At 42.5% G+C, this 15,014-nt stretch overlaps 1 protein-coding gene across 1 annotated transcript in view; it reads left to right on the top strand.

Annotated features, from left to right (window-relative positions):
- RAPGEF1 (Rap guanine nucleotide exchange factor 1) overlaps positions 1-15,014 on the top strand; it is a 182,067-nt gene that overhangs the window by 143,900 nt on the left and 23,153 nt on the right. Inside the window, exons 13-16 of the mRNA XM_051980218.1 lie at positions 5,212-5,484; positions 9,786-9,865; positions 11,625-11,736; positions 13,728-13,803. Of these exons, the coding sequence (XP_051836178.1) occupies positions 5,212-5,484; positions 9,786-9,865; positions 11,625-11,736; positions 13,728-13,803 (541 nt within the window). The remainder of the gene's footprint in view (positions 1-5,211; positions 5,485-9,785; positions 9,866-11,624; positions 11,737-13,727; positions 13,804-15,014) is intronic.

Here is a 15,014-nt window from a genome sequence, read left to right as displayed (position 1 = left end):
CAGTGAATTTAGACTCCTTGTGGCCGGCTCCTTCTCCCTCCTCCTTTGCAGAGAAAGCTAGGCAAGTGGCCCAGAGCCCGCCGGGTTCTCACTGGAGCCTTGTATTGGATGAATGGCCTGCTGTGCTGAAGGCAGACGTAGGGCTTCATTACAGACTTGGCCTCTTGCACGCTTTCAGCAGATAAGGGACTGGTGTGCACTGTGCTCAGAGTCCTATGAAATAGCAGGTTTAGAGAGACTCGGTGGGGCAAAGTTTGTGGAACCAGCCATCTAGGAGAGAAAAGTCCAAGTGATTGTTACAGGGGATCCTATGGAGGAGTGTCAGAGGCGTGGGCTGTACGGGGGGAGGAAGGGTGCGACTGGGGGGAAGGAATTTGGAGGCCCCCTTAGCAGTGCTGGCTCCCCGTTCTAATTTGTAAAGTTTCCAAAAGCTCCTTCCATCTCTAGATCTATAGACCCATTGATCGTGCCCCAAAAGGTGGGAATTCAATAGGCAGAGTAGGAAAGAATGTTCCAGCCATGAAATGGAGTGTGAGGGAAAGTGCAAAGATACTTCATGGATGTTAAATGGATGAAGTGTCTCTACCAGTTAGTCTACAAGCACTTATTAAGTGCCTGCTGGGTGCCAAGAACACAAAAACAGAAGTGAAATATCCCTATCCTCAGGAAGATTCTGTCAGGAGATCTCCCAAAGACTGCCTTTCCTAACTAGGTACACCATCTTTCTTCTCTCTCCCCTTCCCAACTTACTCTTGTGGACAGATGACTTTTTTATGTATTACAATCATCTAGCATCTGTGAATTTGGAGTCTCTGAGCAGGGAAATGTGGTTCAGAGAAAAAAACCTGAATTCAAGGTTAAGAAGCTTGGATTCAAACCTTCTTTCTTCCACTCACTCCCTGAGTGACTTAGAGGCAAATCATCCAACTTTTCTGAGCCTCCAGGCCCCTATCTTCAAGATGAGGACATACCATCCTATCTCCAAGCTACCAGTGTGGCTTTGGACAAGTCATGGAACCCCTCTGGCAATTTCTCTTCCTGTAAAATTCCAGGGCACTGATAACAGTACATGGTATTCACCTCCTGTGGGAGAAGCAATGGACTCAAGATGCAGAGTAAGACATCCGGAGGACTTGGGGCTTGGCCAAGGTGGCAGTTTATTTTGCTTGATTATGCATATTTGTTACAAAAGCTTTGTTTTTCTTCAGAGTTGGGGGTAGGGTAGGAATGTGGGCAGGAGAAAAAAATAAGTGCTTGTTAATTGAAAAAAATTTACTTTTTAAAAGAAGGGAAAGTGTGAAATAGATGGTTTTAGGGCCCTCTAACTCCAGGATTCTCCAGTTATAAAATAGTAACTGTAAGATAAGTTAACCATGCTAACAGTGTTCTTCAAGAGACATCACACACATAACATCTCACATCACCTTTCCAAAACACTATGTACAAGTATGCCTGTCTCCAGACAAGCAGTTCAGAGTGTTACAAAATCCTCAACCCAAACAAGATTTTCCTGGCTATAAATAAAAATTCCCCACTGCATAGAATGTTGCTGCCTGTCTGAAGCCGAGAAGCCGGCACCAACCAGACTCTAAAATAAACTCCAGGGCGGTGATTTGGTGGGGAGGCCATGGGATGGACAGCATCTCCTTCCTCCCTGCCCCTATGAATAAAGATGATCTCTAGCAGCTTGAAAAAGATTCCTATGGGCAATCAATAGTGACTGGCACTGATTGAAATGAGGATGGCAACAGGCTGTGCCATAGCGTTGCTGTACAGTACTAAGAAGCAGAAGTGGGGACCTTTGTGGCAATGAGAGATGGTCCCCGCCATCACCAAGCCCCTCCCCTTGTTTCAAAGGTACTTTATGTGTTTGGCTCTTGTCCCAGCACGACTGCATAGTTTGAATACCAAAGTTCCTTAAAGGCCTGCTGAGCTTCGACGGAAGGGAGGGGCTGGCCCGGAGCTTTTGTCCAAGTGACACAATCAGAAATGCCCACTTCTGTTCCTGCTCTCACCCTCTCCCCCTCCTCCCCCCGACCTCTGTGATCCACACTACTAGTGAAGTTTCCCAGTGGTTCTGTTCTCTAGCTAATATTGATGACCAGTATAAGCATGTCCCATGCAGATCCCCAACATGGAAAAGGGACTCTAATTATTGTTTTCCTCTCAATTCAACGATCATTTATTAAGTAAATGTGTATATATATGTTTATGCACACTTACTTTATATGTCAGACACCACACTGGACCTGATGACACAAATTTACAAAGAGATCCAGCCTCAGGATCAGGATGGCCTGGTTCAAATCCCACCTCTGTGATCTTTGTACAGTCAGGGTATTATCGCAGTGCCCCCAGGCAGCTCTCTCAGACTTAGCTGCAGATCTACATTGGGAGAGGGCATTTCTTCATTGCCGTGAAATTGCAGGTACAGACCCAAAGGACTTACTTCGTTGCTTGTGAGATCATATATTTTAGTTGTTCTGCAAACCTTAAAACACTAGATAACAACTCATATTGTTATTACTCTAACAATCTGATCCATACCAGATGTAATAAGAGAATTTGGAAGAGATCTTATTTTTGATGGTAGAGGAAATTAGAGGAGGCTACATGGAGATGTTTGTACCGGTGCTTTGTCTTCAAAGATTAGAAAGAAAAGGTTCTTACCAGTAAAGATGGGAAGAGAATGTACTCTAGTATGAGGGTGGATTGGTACAGAAAAGGACCTAGATCAGTTGGGCCAGAGCCCAGAGCATATGAAAGTGTATTGTGATATGTCATTGGGAAGGTAGGTCTAGCTATAGTCCCCTTCTCTTTCCAAAGGAGGTCTCCCCCACCTCCACCCCAAGCCAAGAGCTTAAAAGCCTAAAGGCAGCAGCAGTAGGACAATGAAATGCCAACTGACAGAAGCCCGGGCCTTCAAACTGCTGAGCCTGAGGGATGATGACTTACTGGGGATTTAACTTTCTCTGCCAGAGAGAACATGGAAGTGGTGCCTTTATTCTAAGCAGCTAAAAGTAAAACCTATCAATGGTAGTTGGTCAGCAGCATTTAGGAAGGGCCCACAAAGTACATTCATTCAGTTATTCTTTAAATAGATATTTACTGAGAATATCTCTGTTCGAGGTACTATGGGAAGTAAGTAGTTTCTGCTTGTGTGGGACATACAGTCTGAAGCCTGGGAGGTAAAAAGAATTGACATTTATATTATGGTTTAAATTTTGCAAAACACTTTACAGAGCATTCTCATTTCAAGACTATCAGGTTGATAGTATGGATATTATCCCCATTTTACAGATGAGAAAAGGAAGACTCTGGCATTAAGTGACTTCTTAGCTATTGAGTTTCAACATCAGATTTTGAGACTGGGACTTTTGATTGCAAGAATGACATTCTTCCATTACTCTGAACTCTAGACGATATACTTACATTCCTTCCTTTATCATTTAACATTTGTCAAGTACACTGTGTTAGAGACATATGCAAATACTTTCACTGTCAGGCAACTAGTGCTATGAATGGCACAGACAAAAAAAGTAATTTACATTTATGTAGCCCTTTATAAATGTAGTATGTTTGTAAAGAGCTTACCTCACAACAACTCTATAAAGTCAAATTCACAAGTAAATTCAAAAGGACAAGTTTCCTCCAGACCTCAGTCAGACAGCCTGAGAAGGAAGCATGGGATACGGTCTTAGTGAGTTTCTTTTCATTCCAGTCAATACTAACTGCCCACAGGAATGGTCTAGCTTAGGGTCTTAGACACAGAGGCTGTTGAATGAAAGGCGGTTGAATTCAAGTGTTTTGTACGAGCTGATAGCTTCTGAGATTTGTGAAAGGGTAAGGGTGATGTTCTTCCCTGCTGTGTAAAATTGGACTAAGATCTCTCCCAACTCTGGCCCTCTTTGGGGACCCGGGTAAGGCTGTGAAGCTAGTGTCGTTCTCACCCTCCCTTGTTTCCATGGGGACAGAAATTTCAGTGCATTAGCCAGATGAGAAATGTGTCTGTCCCATTTGTATTTGGTTTCACTCTGAAATGCTGTTACTTCCTTCCTATCCCAGCTGACTAATGAAGTTAAACCAGAGGCCTCCTTTGTGCCAGGCACTGTGCTGCACACTTTACAAATAGGATTTCATTTGATCCTCACATCAGCCCTGGGAGGTAGATGGTATGGCAGTGACTTAAACATTTTCATAAGTATGTAAGTTTGAATTTGAATTCAGGTCTTCCTCTTATTATTCTCTTCCCCAGCCCATCTCAGTGCAGAAGAAAAGGGAGTCGTTAGCAGTAGCGCTCATAGGATAGGTAGTGCTGCACCCTGTTGCCCAAAGAAAGGGAATTCCGGATCTGCGTTTGCGTGTAGATCGTGGTACCCACCTTCTTTAGCTTTGGAGGGCAGCGTGCAGAGCTGCCTTCTTATGGTCCAGGACCCTGTCACCTACGCGACGCCTCCTCCTCACATGCACATTCATGTGCTTGTTCCTCAGCTCCCTGACAGAGAGTAACCAGAAGGGTGGTTCACTTAGGAATTCTCTTTAAAGTTGGAGTAGCATCCATGGGTTTTCAGAACATGTGTTTTGGTAGCTAAATTCTTGGAGCTTTTTATTAAGCTTTTATACTTTGCCTAATTCTCATAAGTTTTGAGATGGCTTACAAGCTACAAAAAGAAATAAAACTATTAAGGATAAAATGAAACTGAGGTTTCACAAAGGGAATCAGGGAGGTAGAGGTGCTCAAGATGACACAATTACTATTATCAGACCCTGAATTTTAACCCAAGATTCCTGGCAGCTAAATTAGAATACTTACAAACCTGAGCATTTTCTACTAAAAGAAAACATATAACTTCATTTGTCCTCTTCTAAGACTTGAAATGTTTAGCAGCTAAATCCTTCTGGGTCCCTAAAATGGGGAATTTCTCAACACAAGTAGAGTGTATATCTGGTAGCTCAAATCTTTTATGGGAAACTGTGTAAACTCTTATCCAGTAAAGAGTTGTGAGTCAGACTGGGAATCTTAAAAAAAAAATTTTTAAAGGTAGAAAGCTTGTGTTTAGCATCCTGTTCTGATAATCCTTTTAAAAAAAAATCTGAAACTAGCTACTCAGCTATGGTTAATCTAATTGCTTTTTCTTTTGTCTGTCTTTTGTCTGTGTGTGTGTGTGTGTGTGTGTGTGTGTGTGTGTGTGTGTGATTTGCCTCCTTTAGTATAAATCTGTGTTTAGGTCCTACTCCCAGGACTTCATGCCTCACAACCAAGCTTCCGTTCCACCTTTCCTCTCGTCTACCTCCTCTTCCTCTCCACATTTCCCACCTGTCCACCAGTCTCAGAGCTCTGACCTAGCAGTGCCAACCACAGCCAGCCTGCCTCCCAGCACTGTGGATGGGCCCAATTCCTGTTCTCAGGAGAGCAACTTGAATGGGAATTCTGTCTACCTTCCTTCTGAAACCTCTTTCACTGATTCTCTCCAGACGCCTTCGGTGAGACTTCAAAAAAATGCAACTTCCCATAGGACTGTGAAATTTTTTAGAGTGTTATTTAATTTTTCCAAACTATCATCCCTTCCTTTCCTTTCCTTATCCTAGTGACAAAATCAGGAGTCTGTATGACAGTGAAATAGCAAAACTAGATTGTGTGTGCATGTGTATGTGTGACAGAGAGAAAGAGAGACACAGAAAGAGAAACAGAGAAGGAAGGAGAGAAAAGACAGGGACAGAAAGAGAAAGAAACAGAAGCAAAGAGAGAGAGAAGAAGAAAGAGAAACAGAGAGAAATAAGGAGAAAGAAAGAGAGAGATTGCAGTTAGGAAAATATAGTTGTAGGACAGAGGTCACTTATTGTGAGAGTGAGATAACATGGGTTGAAATAGGTCCTTTTATGACCTTGAGAAAAGCCTCCCTGACTGGCTTGCAGTTTCCCTACTGTAAAATGAGGAGGCTGGGTTAAATTTCTATATTTTATGAAATCCTTTCTGACACTAACATTCCATGAGATTGTGAAATAACATTGCCTGTGTGGAAACACAGTGTCTGTGCTAAAATTCAGTTGTATGTAACAAGATTCACCTCAAGCCAGTCAGTCAAATGGAATTTATTAGCACCAATTGTTTGCCAGGCACTGTGCTAAATACTGGGGATACAAAAAGAAACAGAAGATAACCATCATTTATACGTAAATGGGACCAGTATAATAAAAATGACAATTTTATCCAAACTAATTTATATATTTTGTGACATCCCAATTAAATTACCAAAAATTATTTTACTGAATTAGAAAAAATAACAAAAGTCAAGATATCATGGGAAATAATTGGGGAGGGGAGCAAATGAAGATTTAGCAGTATCAGATTTTGAACTATATTACAATGTAGTAATTACCAAAACTGTCTGGTACTAAGATATAGAAAGGTAGATCAATGGAACAGAGTAGACATACTATTTACACAAGCAAATATAATAACCTTGCATTTGACAAGTGTAAAGACTTAAGATTTGGGGACAAGATTCATTATTTGGCTAAAATCACTGGAAAAATGGGATAGCAAAATGGCAAAAACCAGGCATAGACAATTATCTTATACTGTTTACAAGATGAGGTCAAAATGGATATATAACATAGATATAAAGAAAAATACTACAGAAAAATTAAAAGAACATGGAACATATTACTTACCAGACTTATGGTAGGCACAGAATTGATGAATAAACAAGACAGAGCATAAAGTTAGGTATAAAATGGATAATTTTGATTACATTAAAAAAAGTTTCAAATCTAGTCTCCAACACTTCACACTTACTAGCTGTATGATTCTGAGCAAGTCACTTAACCCAATTTACTAAAAACAAAAAACAAACAGAACAGTAACAGTTTTGTACAAAAGAGTCTCTGCTCTCAAGGAGCTTACATCCTAGTGAGGCAAATAATTGGGAGAGGGAAGGTCCTAAAATTAAGAAGAGTTGGGAAAGGCTTCCTGTAGAAGATGGGCTTTTAGTTGAGACTTGACGGAAGCCAGGAGGTGGAAATGAGGAGGAAGAACATTGCAGCCTGAAGTTTGGAGATGGAGTGTCTTATTTGAGGAACAGAAGGGTCAGTGGATTGAACAGCTCGTGTTGGGTTGGATTAAAAAGACTGGCCATCCCAGAGGTGGGGATAGGGAAGTGAAGGGATTCTTCCCAGGTATCATAGGTAATCATTCAGAGGCAAGTAACCAGCCAGGTCTCATAATCTGTTAAAGAAAATTCAGCTTGGATTCTGGTTCTGTTTATCAATGATCCCGTTTTCTTTTAAGTTGTGTGTCCTTGGGAAGGGCCTTGAGACCCTGGAAGGCCAGTGGCTGTGGTCAGCACGGTGCTGCTCTGGTGATAGAAGGGGCAGAGAAATTCCAGGGTTGCCTTTGCTGAGTGGTTCTTCCACAGGTTATTAGATGTGCGTCTGCCCTGCGGCCACACCTTTTCTCTCCAGGGGACGGCCATTCCCCCTGCTGTGTGCTCCTTGCTATCTTAGAACCCTTCAAGATGGCCTTCTTGGTCATTCCTCTGAGAGCAGTCAGGAGGATGCTTGCATTTATGGTGACCCTAGGGCAGAGGCCAGAGCAGGGGACAGGGTCCCAGAGGACAGGATTCCCCACGAGCAAAAACACGCTTCCTCTCTGGTTGAGTCAGGATCTGCCCTGTCGGCTGCTCTCGTGGACTTGAGGAGCTGCAGCTGGTCTCCGACATGCTCGTGTTTCCTTTCATCCTATCTCCCATAGAGTGAAAACGCCAGTGAGGATGCTGGGGAGGGTGAATATGTCAATCTCTATTCCTCTGGCCAAAGCAACGGGGAAGCCCCTCGCTCTGCAGGAGTAAGTAGCGTGCAGAAGGCAGCAGCAGCTTTGGGGCATGCTGAGCTCACCCGGGGGCAGCCTCCATCGTCAGGATGCTTCTGTGGGGCCAGGCTGGCCTGCCCGCTGCCATGTGAATGGAGGGCAGCCCCATTCAGATGGAGAACAGAAACATCTTTGCAGCTTTCAGGCTTTGGGGACCCTTTTCTTAGCAGCAGTTTTCCTTTGGCATTTGCTTGGATACACGTGGCAGTCTTGGTGATAGGTCCGGCCCTTGTACCCAAATGTCTCTGTAGAGCTTTTTCTTCTCCCGCCTTTTATGGTAAAGAACTCCCTTCCCCACCCGGGATAACTCCTCCCACACCAAGACTGAGCTTCCCTTACTAAATGGTTTCCTCTTCCTCCTCTTCAGCATGTGCTCTGATCCTACATTAATACATTCCTCCAAGGATTCTGGATGAGCCACCTACTGTAGGGCCCACATTGCACATGTAGCCATTGACGGATTGTTTGACATCTTGCTCTTCATTCCATCTTGCTTCCATTCATGACACTCGAGAAACGACAGTTTTGCTGAAAATTCTTTCTGGGTTTCATTTAGTCAAGCAGGCTCAAGTTAAAAAGCATCCTTCTTCAGAAACTGTGCCGATGGGAAAATGGAAACCCAGGGACACCAGAAGGCGCTGAGTTCTTTACTAGTAATGGAGTAACATGAGAAGGCTTTCCTAAGGCCATTTACTGGGTCCTTACTTTTGCCCGGGCCACTGATACCACAAGCTTTGACCCTATCATTTGTTATCGAGCACTTAGTTTTGATCCCGTCACGCAAAATGTTTGGACTTTTTTTGTTAAGACAAACCCAAGTCTTACCAAGTCTCCCTTATTGACCCCATCTCCCTTCCTCCCCTTCCCAAAAAAAATTCTTCTGTGTTAAGACTGAGCTCAAAGTTTACAAAGTTATAGTTCATCCCAGAATGTCAAGGCCCTTACACCTGATAGACCTGGGTCTGCTAAGGGAGCTGGGATACTATTTTCCTAGTGCTCCCAGTCTAAAGTCATCATTCTCCTCTAATGGCCTGGTCCAATTCCATCTCTACAGGAGAGAAGAAAAATTCTGATTTACTTTTCTTGGCTGTTTTCTCTCTTTGATAAATGACTAACTTCAGGTTCCATATTTTTCTTCATTTTGAACTCACTCCCCTGCTGCCATACTGCATACATTTGAATTATACTGTTTCCAGCATCATCTCCAGTACAACAAACCACAGTGTTGGAGTTTCATTATTTATTAGTTAGGAGACTCTGAGAAGGAGAAAGTAGGAGAAGAGATCTTACACATCTAAGCCTAGATTAGTGTAAACCTTGAATCTCATGAAAGTCAAAGTACTTGAATTTTCAATGTGTATTTCCATTGGGATGAAACCAGTATTTTACATATAATTACAAACTAGTCATGTGAATTCAAATAGGGTAGCCACTTCAAGGGATTCATTATGCACTTGTGTGAATATGTTTTGGCAAAGTGATTACAAGGAATGAAAAATGGAAAAGACATTTGGAACAACGACCAAGACGACTTGAACTTAGTCACGATAGAACATAAGGCTTTTCAGGAACTAGAAAGTAAGCAAAGGTTTCTTTCTTTCTTTTTTTTTTTAATAATAACTTTTTATTGACAGAAGCAAAGGTTTCTTGAGAAATCTTTCAAAAGGAGATTGGTTTATTTTATTTTGTTCAGGTTGGCAGCTGATATGTATTATAATTATTGGTGTTATTTCATAAGGTCAGAAAAAAATCAAGAGGTATGACATTAGACCCAGGGGAAGCTCACAAGTTTCTGATGTAATTAACTCTGATGTCCCATCATTAAACCTCATAAGGTTTAATGCACGCAAAAATACTGGGAGACCAGGGCAATCCTAGTGCCAATATTAAAACAAAACCTTGTTTTGTTTTTTAGGAATCACCAGCTACAAAAGATGGACATCCCAAAGATTCCTCCTCACATGGTGGGAAAGAAAACAGAGAAGGTGGTGACAGGTAAGAAATATGCCCACTTGAACCATCTCTTCTGCTTCATTTTATTCTGTCCCATGGATCCCCTCAATAAAAAATCAGAGGTCAGTCAGATCCATGAATAGATGGAGTCTCCTCCCTGTCACTTAGGACATCAGTGCACCTGGACTTTGCTTTATTGGAATGAAAAAGGCTACAAGGGCTGCTCCAATTTTAAGGGATTTTTTTAGTTAGGAAAGATAATTTTTTCATTCTTTTTAAATGAGTTAGCAAATAATGATGCCAGAACATCTAATTTGTCCTGGCTCTGCCCTCAGTGGACTGAAAAATGTAACTTTCAGAGTTTCAAAGTCCTCTCAAAGGAAAGATAATTAGTCACAATGCCCAGTTCAGAATAGATTTTCCTCTCCTATATCCTTTTTATGAGCTGCAGACAGGCCATCTGTAAGGCAGATGCTTAGAGCTCTAATTTCTAGAGATAGGGATAGGATTAAGCTGCTATTTTCCCTAGAGGTGACATAGTGGTTCTCAACCTGGAGACCCAAGGAGGCTATGGATAAATTTCTGGCCATCTTTGAACTTGGGTGAAAAGAAAAAAATTACATATTATTTTCACTCGCTGAAATTTAGCATTTTTTTCACTGTTCAAAAATATTATTATGAGAAGGCATCCATGATTGGCCACATTGCCAAAAAGGGTCTAACACACAAAGAAGGTAAAGAACTTCCATTCTAGCAGAAAGAACACTGGTGTGGGGGTCAGATGACCCATGAGTTAGTTCTGACTCCATAACAACTAGTAAATTATATAACTGAATTCAAATTGGCTTCAGACACTTGACTATATTACCCTAAGCAAGTCATTTAAACTCTGTTTGCCTCAGTTTCCTCATCTGTAAAATGGAATAATGATAGCACCCACCTTCCAAGGTGGGTTGTGAGCCTCAGATGAAATTATATCTGTCAGTGCCTAACACATAGTAGGCACTATATAAATGCTAGCTATTATCATCATCATCATTTATTATTACCCCCTCTGGGCCTCAGTTTCCTTAACTCTAAAATAGAGGTTGAAACTGATGACTTTTAAGTCTCTACTACCTTTAAATCTATAAACCTATGAAATACTCTCATTTTAAGTCACTCTAGCAAGAATGCAGTATTTTAATCCACATTAGATTCATCCAAATCCAGCAGCTATTTTGATAAAATTCTACTAACATTTAACAATCTGCAATGTGGATTTTTTAAATCACCCAAAACCAAAATATTTTAACTGACCAGAATCATGTTTTTGTGTGTGTGTGTTTTTTTTTTTTTTTAACAAATAGGAGGTACTGCAGAGATACCATAGCTATAGTTTCTCATTTTACAGATGAAGAAACCGAGTCCCATGGAAAGAACCTGTATTTTATCCAAGGTCACACAGCCAATCAGTCACAGATCAGCACTAGCTAAAGTGAAAAATGTCCTAACTTCCCATTCCCACACTTAATGACATATATATTCATAGAGGAACTTGTCTTCCTCATTAGAATAGAAGCGAGAAGAAGGAAGTGTTGTTTTTTTTTTTTTTCTTTTGTACTTGTGTCCTCAGTGCCTGACACGTAGTCAGAGCTTAATAAATACTTGTTGGTGGATTGATTCTGTCATGACTCCCTTTTACCTCTTAGGCTTAGTGAAGCCTAGAGAGGCTCATCCATCACCCGCACCCACTTATTGCTTCCTTCAATGCCTGTTCCCGAATCTCTGAGAGCCTTGACCATCATTCTTCCTCTTCCAGGCAGCTGAAGTCCCCTGATGGTTTGGAATCGACCCAGTCAGAGGAGGAAGTGGATGAACTCTCTCTGATTGACCACAATGAAATTATGGCTAGGTTGACGTTAAAACAAGAGGTGGGTAATTTAAGCAGTTCCCTTCAGAAAAAAAAGACCTGTTTCAGAGGATTTTACACAGCTGCAAAGAGGGGGAAATGGGCTTTGAGTGGTTTCCAACCTCCAAGGAACTTAAATAGCAAAGACTACATGATTGAGGCTAGCCCACGCTACCAGAAGCTGTGAGGATTCCCACCAGCTGGTGAAAATGGCAGTCACTGCTCCAAGAGCCTAAAATAAGAAAGACCAGGTGATTGAGTCTACCCCACGCTACCCAGAGGCTGTGGGGAGTCCTCCCAGCTGGTGAAAATGGCAGTCACTGCTCTGCTTTGTACAGAAGCACCAGAATGACTTCTCTTCATCTTCAGGCCATCATGCTACCACGGGTTTCCTCCACCTCTTGCCTTTTTGTTGATGCACATAACTGAGTAAATAATATACTAAGCTTAATGCTGGGAAGATAGGACTTCAGATCATTTCATCTCTCTGAGCCTCAGTTTCTGCAATCCTCCCTGTTGTGCCTTCTTCAGGGAGCAGATATATGACACAGCTGAGATGATGTGTAAAAGGTGCTTTGCAAACTTGAAAGGGCTCTGGCAACATCGGCTGTAATTGTTTTCAAATAGTTGATAGAGAACCATCTTGAAGTCAGGGGGATTTGAATCCAATTCTGCCTCTAGATATAAGTGACCAGGCAAATCATTGCTCTTGGCAACTCCCTGTGGCCTGCATTGATAGAGTTTCTGATGCTAGTGAAATCATGTCTGTTTGCTGTCCCCATCATCATCATTAAGTAGGATAGAAGCACCCTGATTCTGAGGCATGGGGATGGGCTGCTGCCCATCTCTTTTACCAAGTGGCACTTTAGAGAGTAGCCTGGCTGGCCCTTAAGGAGCTTGCTCTGCTTCTGGGCAGGCAGATAGATGACCTTCTTGGTATGCTGATGTCCTGACTCAAGGGTGCTAGAGTAATGCATTCATCCTGAAAAGCTTTCAGCATGTCAAGGAGTATGGAAGGGCAGCAATCTATCAGTGGCCAGCACTTACAGGAGGCTCACTCTGACAGCTGGAATCTACTGAAGAGAGAGCTAAGCCATTAATAATCCCCTAAGTGCTCTTTCATGACCCTTGCCAGAATTTCACCTGAAAAATCATATTATGGGCCCATCCACCCTGCAGCTAGAAATGCAAGGTGCTTCTAGCACTCCAGATGGAGGGAAGGCGTAAGTGCCTGAGGATCCAGGTGCTACTCAGGAGTGTTTGCCCTAAGTATCAAGAGGACAGGGATATTTGATCTTCATTTGGCTCCAAGAAGACACAATGCACAAATATGTGGTGGTTAGGGCTTGGGCTGTGAGACCCTGACAGCAACCTTGTGACTCTCTTTTGTTCACCCAAACAAGGAATACTAGATTCGACTCCCCTAGGTCTTAGGGGGTTGAATTTTAGTTGAATAAAGGATAAGGTTCTCTGTTGTCCCCCAGGAAAAGGGCTTGTGGAGATGTTGTTGTTGCTGAGTAGTGATCAGCAAAACTCCTGTTCTGACAGCCACTTGTGAAGCCACTTAGAAGAATGGGGTGAACTTGAACACTGGGGGAGTGGGGGACTAATATGCCCACCTCAGCCATTTCCCTTCTCCCTGCTTGTTTTTCAGAGCATATATTAAAGCCTTCCCATCTTACCTACTGCTTGAATTCTACTTTAATTCAACACATACTAACAAGACATGGAGATGAAGTATTGTCCCATTGTCAGGAAGCTTGGTTTCCTCTGAGAACCCCAAATTCTTACCCCCATTTCTTGCATATAAAGATGAACTCATGTCTGTGAATCCTGTTTTTCCACTCTTGGCCTCTGAGGTGGGCCCTCCATTAGGTTATATTATGACTTTTTTATTCAGCAATCTCTCAGGTGTGACAGCCCTAACCATCTTGTATCTTTTTGTGTTCACTAGCACAGAGACTTAGGAGCTTCCCCTCAGCCCTTTAACATCCATCTCTGTTTTCATTTCAGGGTGATGATGGGCCAGATGTCCGTGGGGGATCTGGGGATATATTGCTGGTCCATGCAACTGAGACCGACAGGAAAGGTGAATGAACTGAACTGTTATGGAGGGAGAACCTGCAGTGCTGTTTAGCTCTGGCCTGTACCCATGAGGCAAGAACATGATGCTGCAGAATCCAGTCTTGGTTCAGCCTTCTCCAGACTGGTAGCATCCTCTGTGTCCTGATTTTGGCGTGCACCCAGGCAGGAGTCAGTCTTTTTCAGGCAAATGAGCATAGAGCAATCAGGAAATTCATCCCTAGCGCTAGAAGAGCATTGCCAAATGGCTCATCTCATTGGGTCACCAGCATCATCTTTGTAAGAGAGGGACAATGAGCCATTGTTCACACTTCCTCATGAACCCTGTACTTCATCTCACTATATTAATGCAGCCACAAGCTGTGAGGGCTCCATTCATGTGCATCCCTAGGAGATTGTTGGAAATGAGTTCATTGTCCTCTCTGATGAAAGAGAACAAATAGAGGAGGCCCTTAATCTCTCAGGCTTTTCCCTTTCTTTGTCTATAAAATGAGGAAACTGGATCAGATGATCCATCAGGCAACAAACACCCCTGCCGTGCACTAGGGACTCAAAGACAAAAAGGAGGCAGTTAGACGGAGCAGTGGATAGAGTTGGGAGGACCCGAGTTCAATCCAATCTCAGACATTTAATACTTCCTAGCTATGTCATCCTGGGCAAGTCACTTAACCTCAAATGCCTCAACAAAAAAAAAAAAAAAAAAAAAAGAAAAAAGAAAGAGTCCCTGTCCTCTGGGAGCTTTTATTCCAGCAGGTCCATCTCCAGGACCTCAGCCTCCCATCCTCTGCACAGAAATGCCTGATTCTCTCATGCTCATAGAAACACTGCCCTCCTAGGAGGAGCTGGGATATGAGAGAAGTACCCCCAGGGAAGAAGAAAAACCTCACAGAAAGAGAGGAGGGTCAGTTTGCAGTGGAGGCCCAGCTCCACACCCTCTCCAACCTGTAGACCCCAGATGAACATTTACTTAGCCCCTCTTTCCGTTTCCTTGTCTAAGCTAATCAAAGGCGCCAGGCTGCAAGCAAGCCAGCAGAACAGATTCAAATGAAACCAGAAAATGTTAACAAAATAACTCAGTACAGTACCACACAAATAATGCAACTTTATGGTTGTCTAAGTCAGTGTTTGATGCCACTGGTCTGAATATTTTTTAAGGTTCCTTCTAAGTCTAAATCTTTAACCCTGTGAATTAAGACTTTGGGGGTCCTTTTTCTTTTG

The sequence above is a fragment of the Antechinus flavipes genome, chromosome 2 (assembly GCF_016432865.1).
Source record: "Antechinus flavipes isolate AdamAnt ecotype Samford, QLD, Australia chromosome 2, AdamAnt_v2, whole genome shotgun sequence".
NCBI lineage: Eukaryota > Metazoa > Chordata > Mammalia > Dasyuromorphia > Dasyuridae > Antechinus > Antechinus flavipes.
The sequence above is the reverse complement of the archived record's forward strand: the minus strand, read 5'-3'. Positions and strand labels throughout refer to the sequence as shown.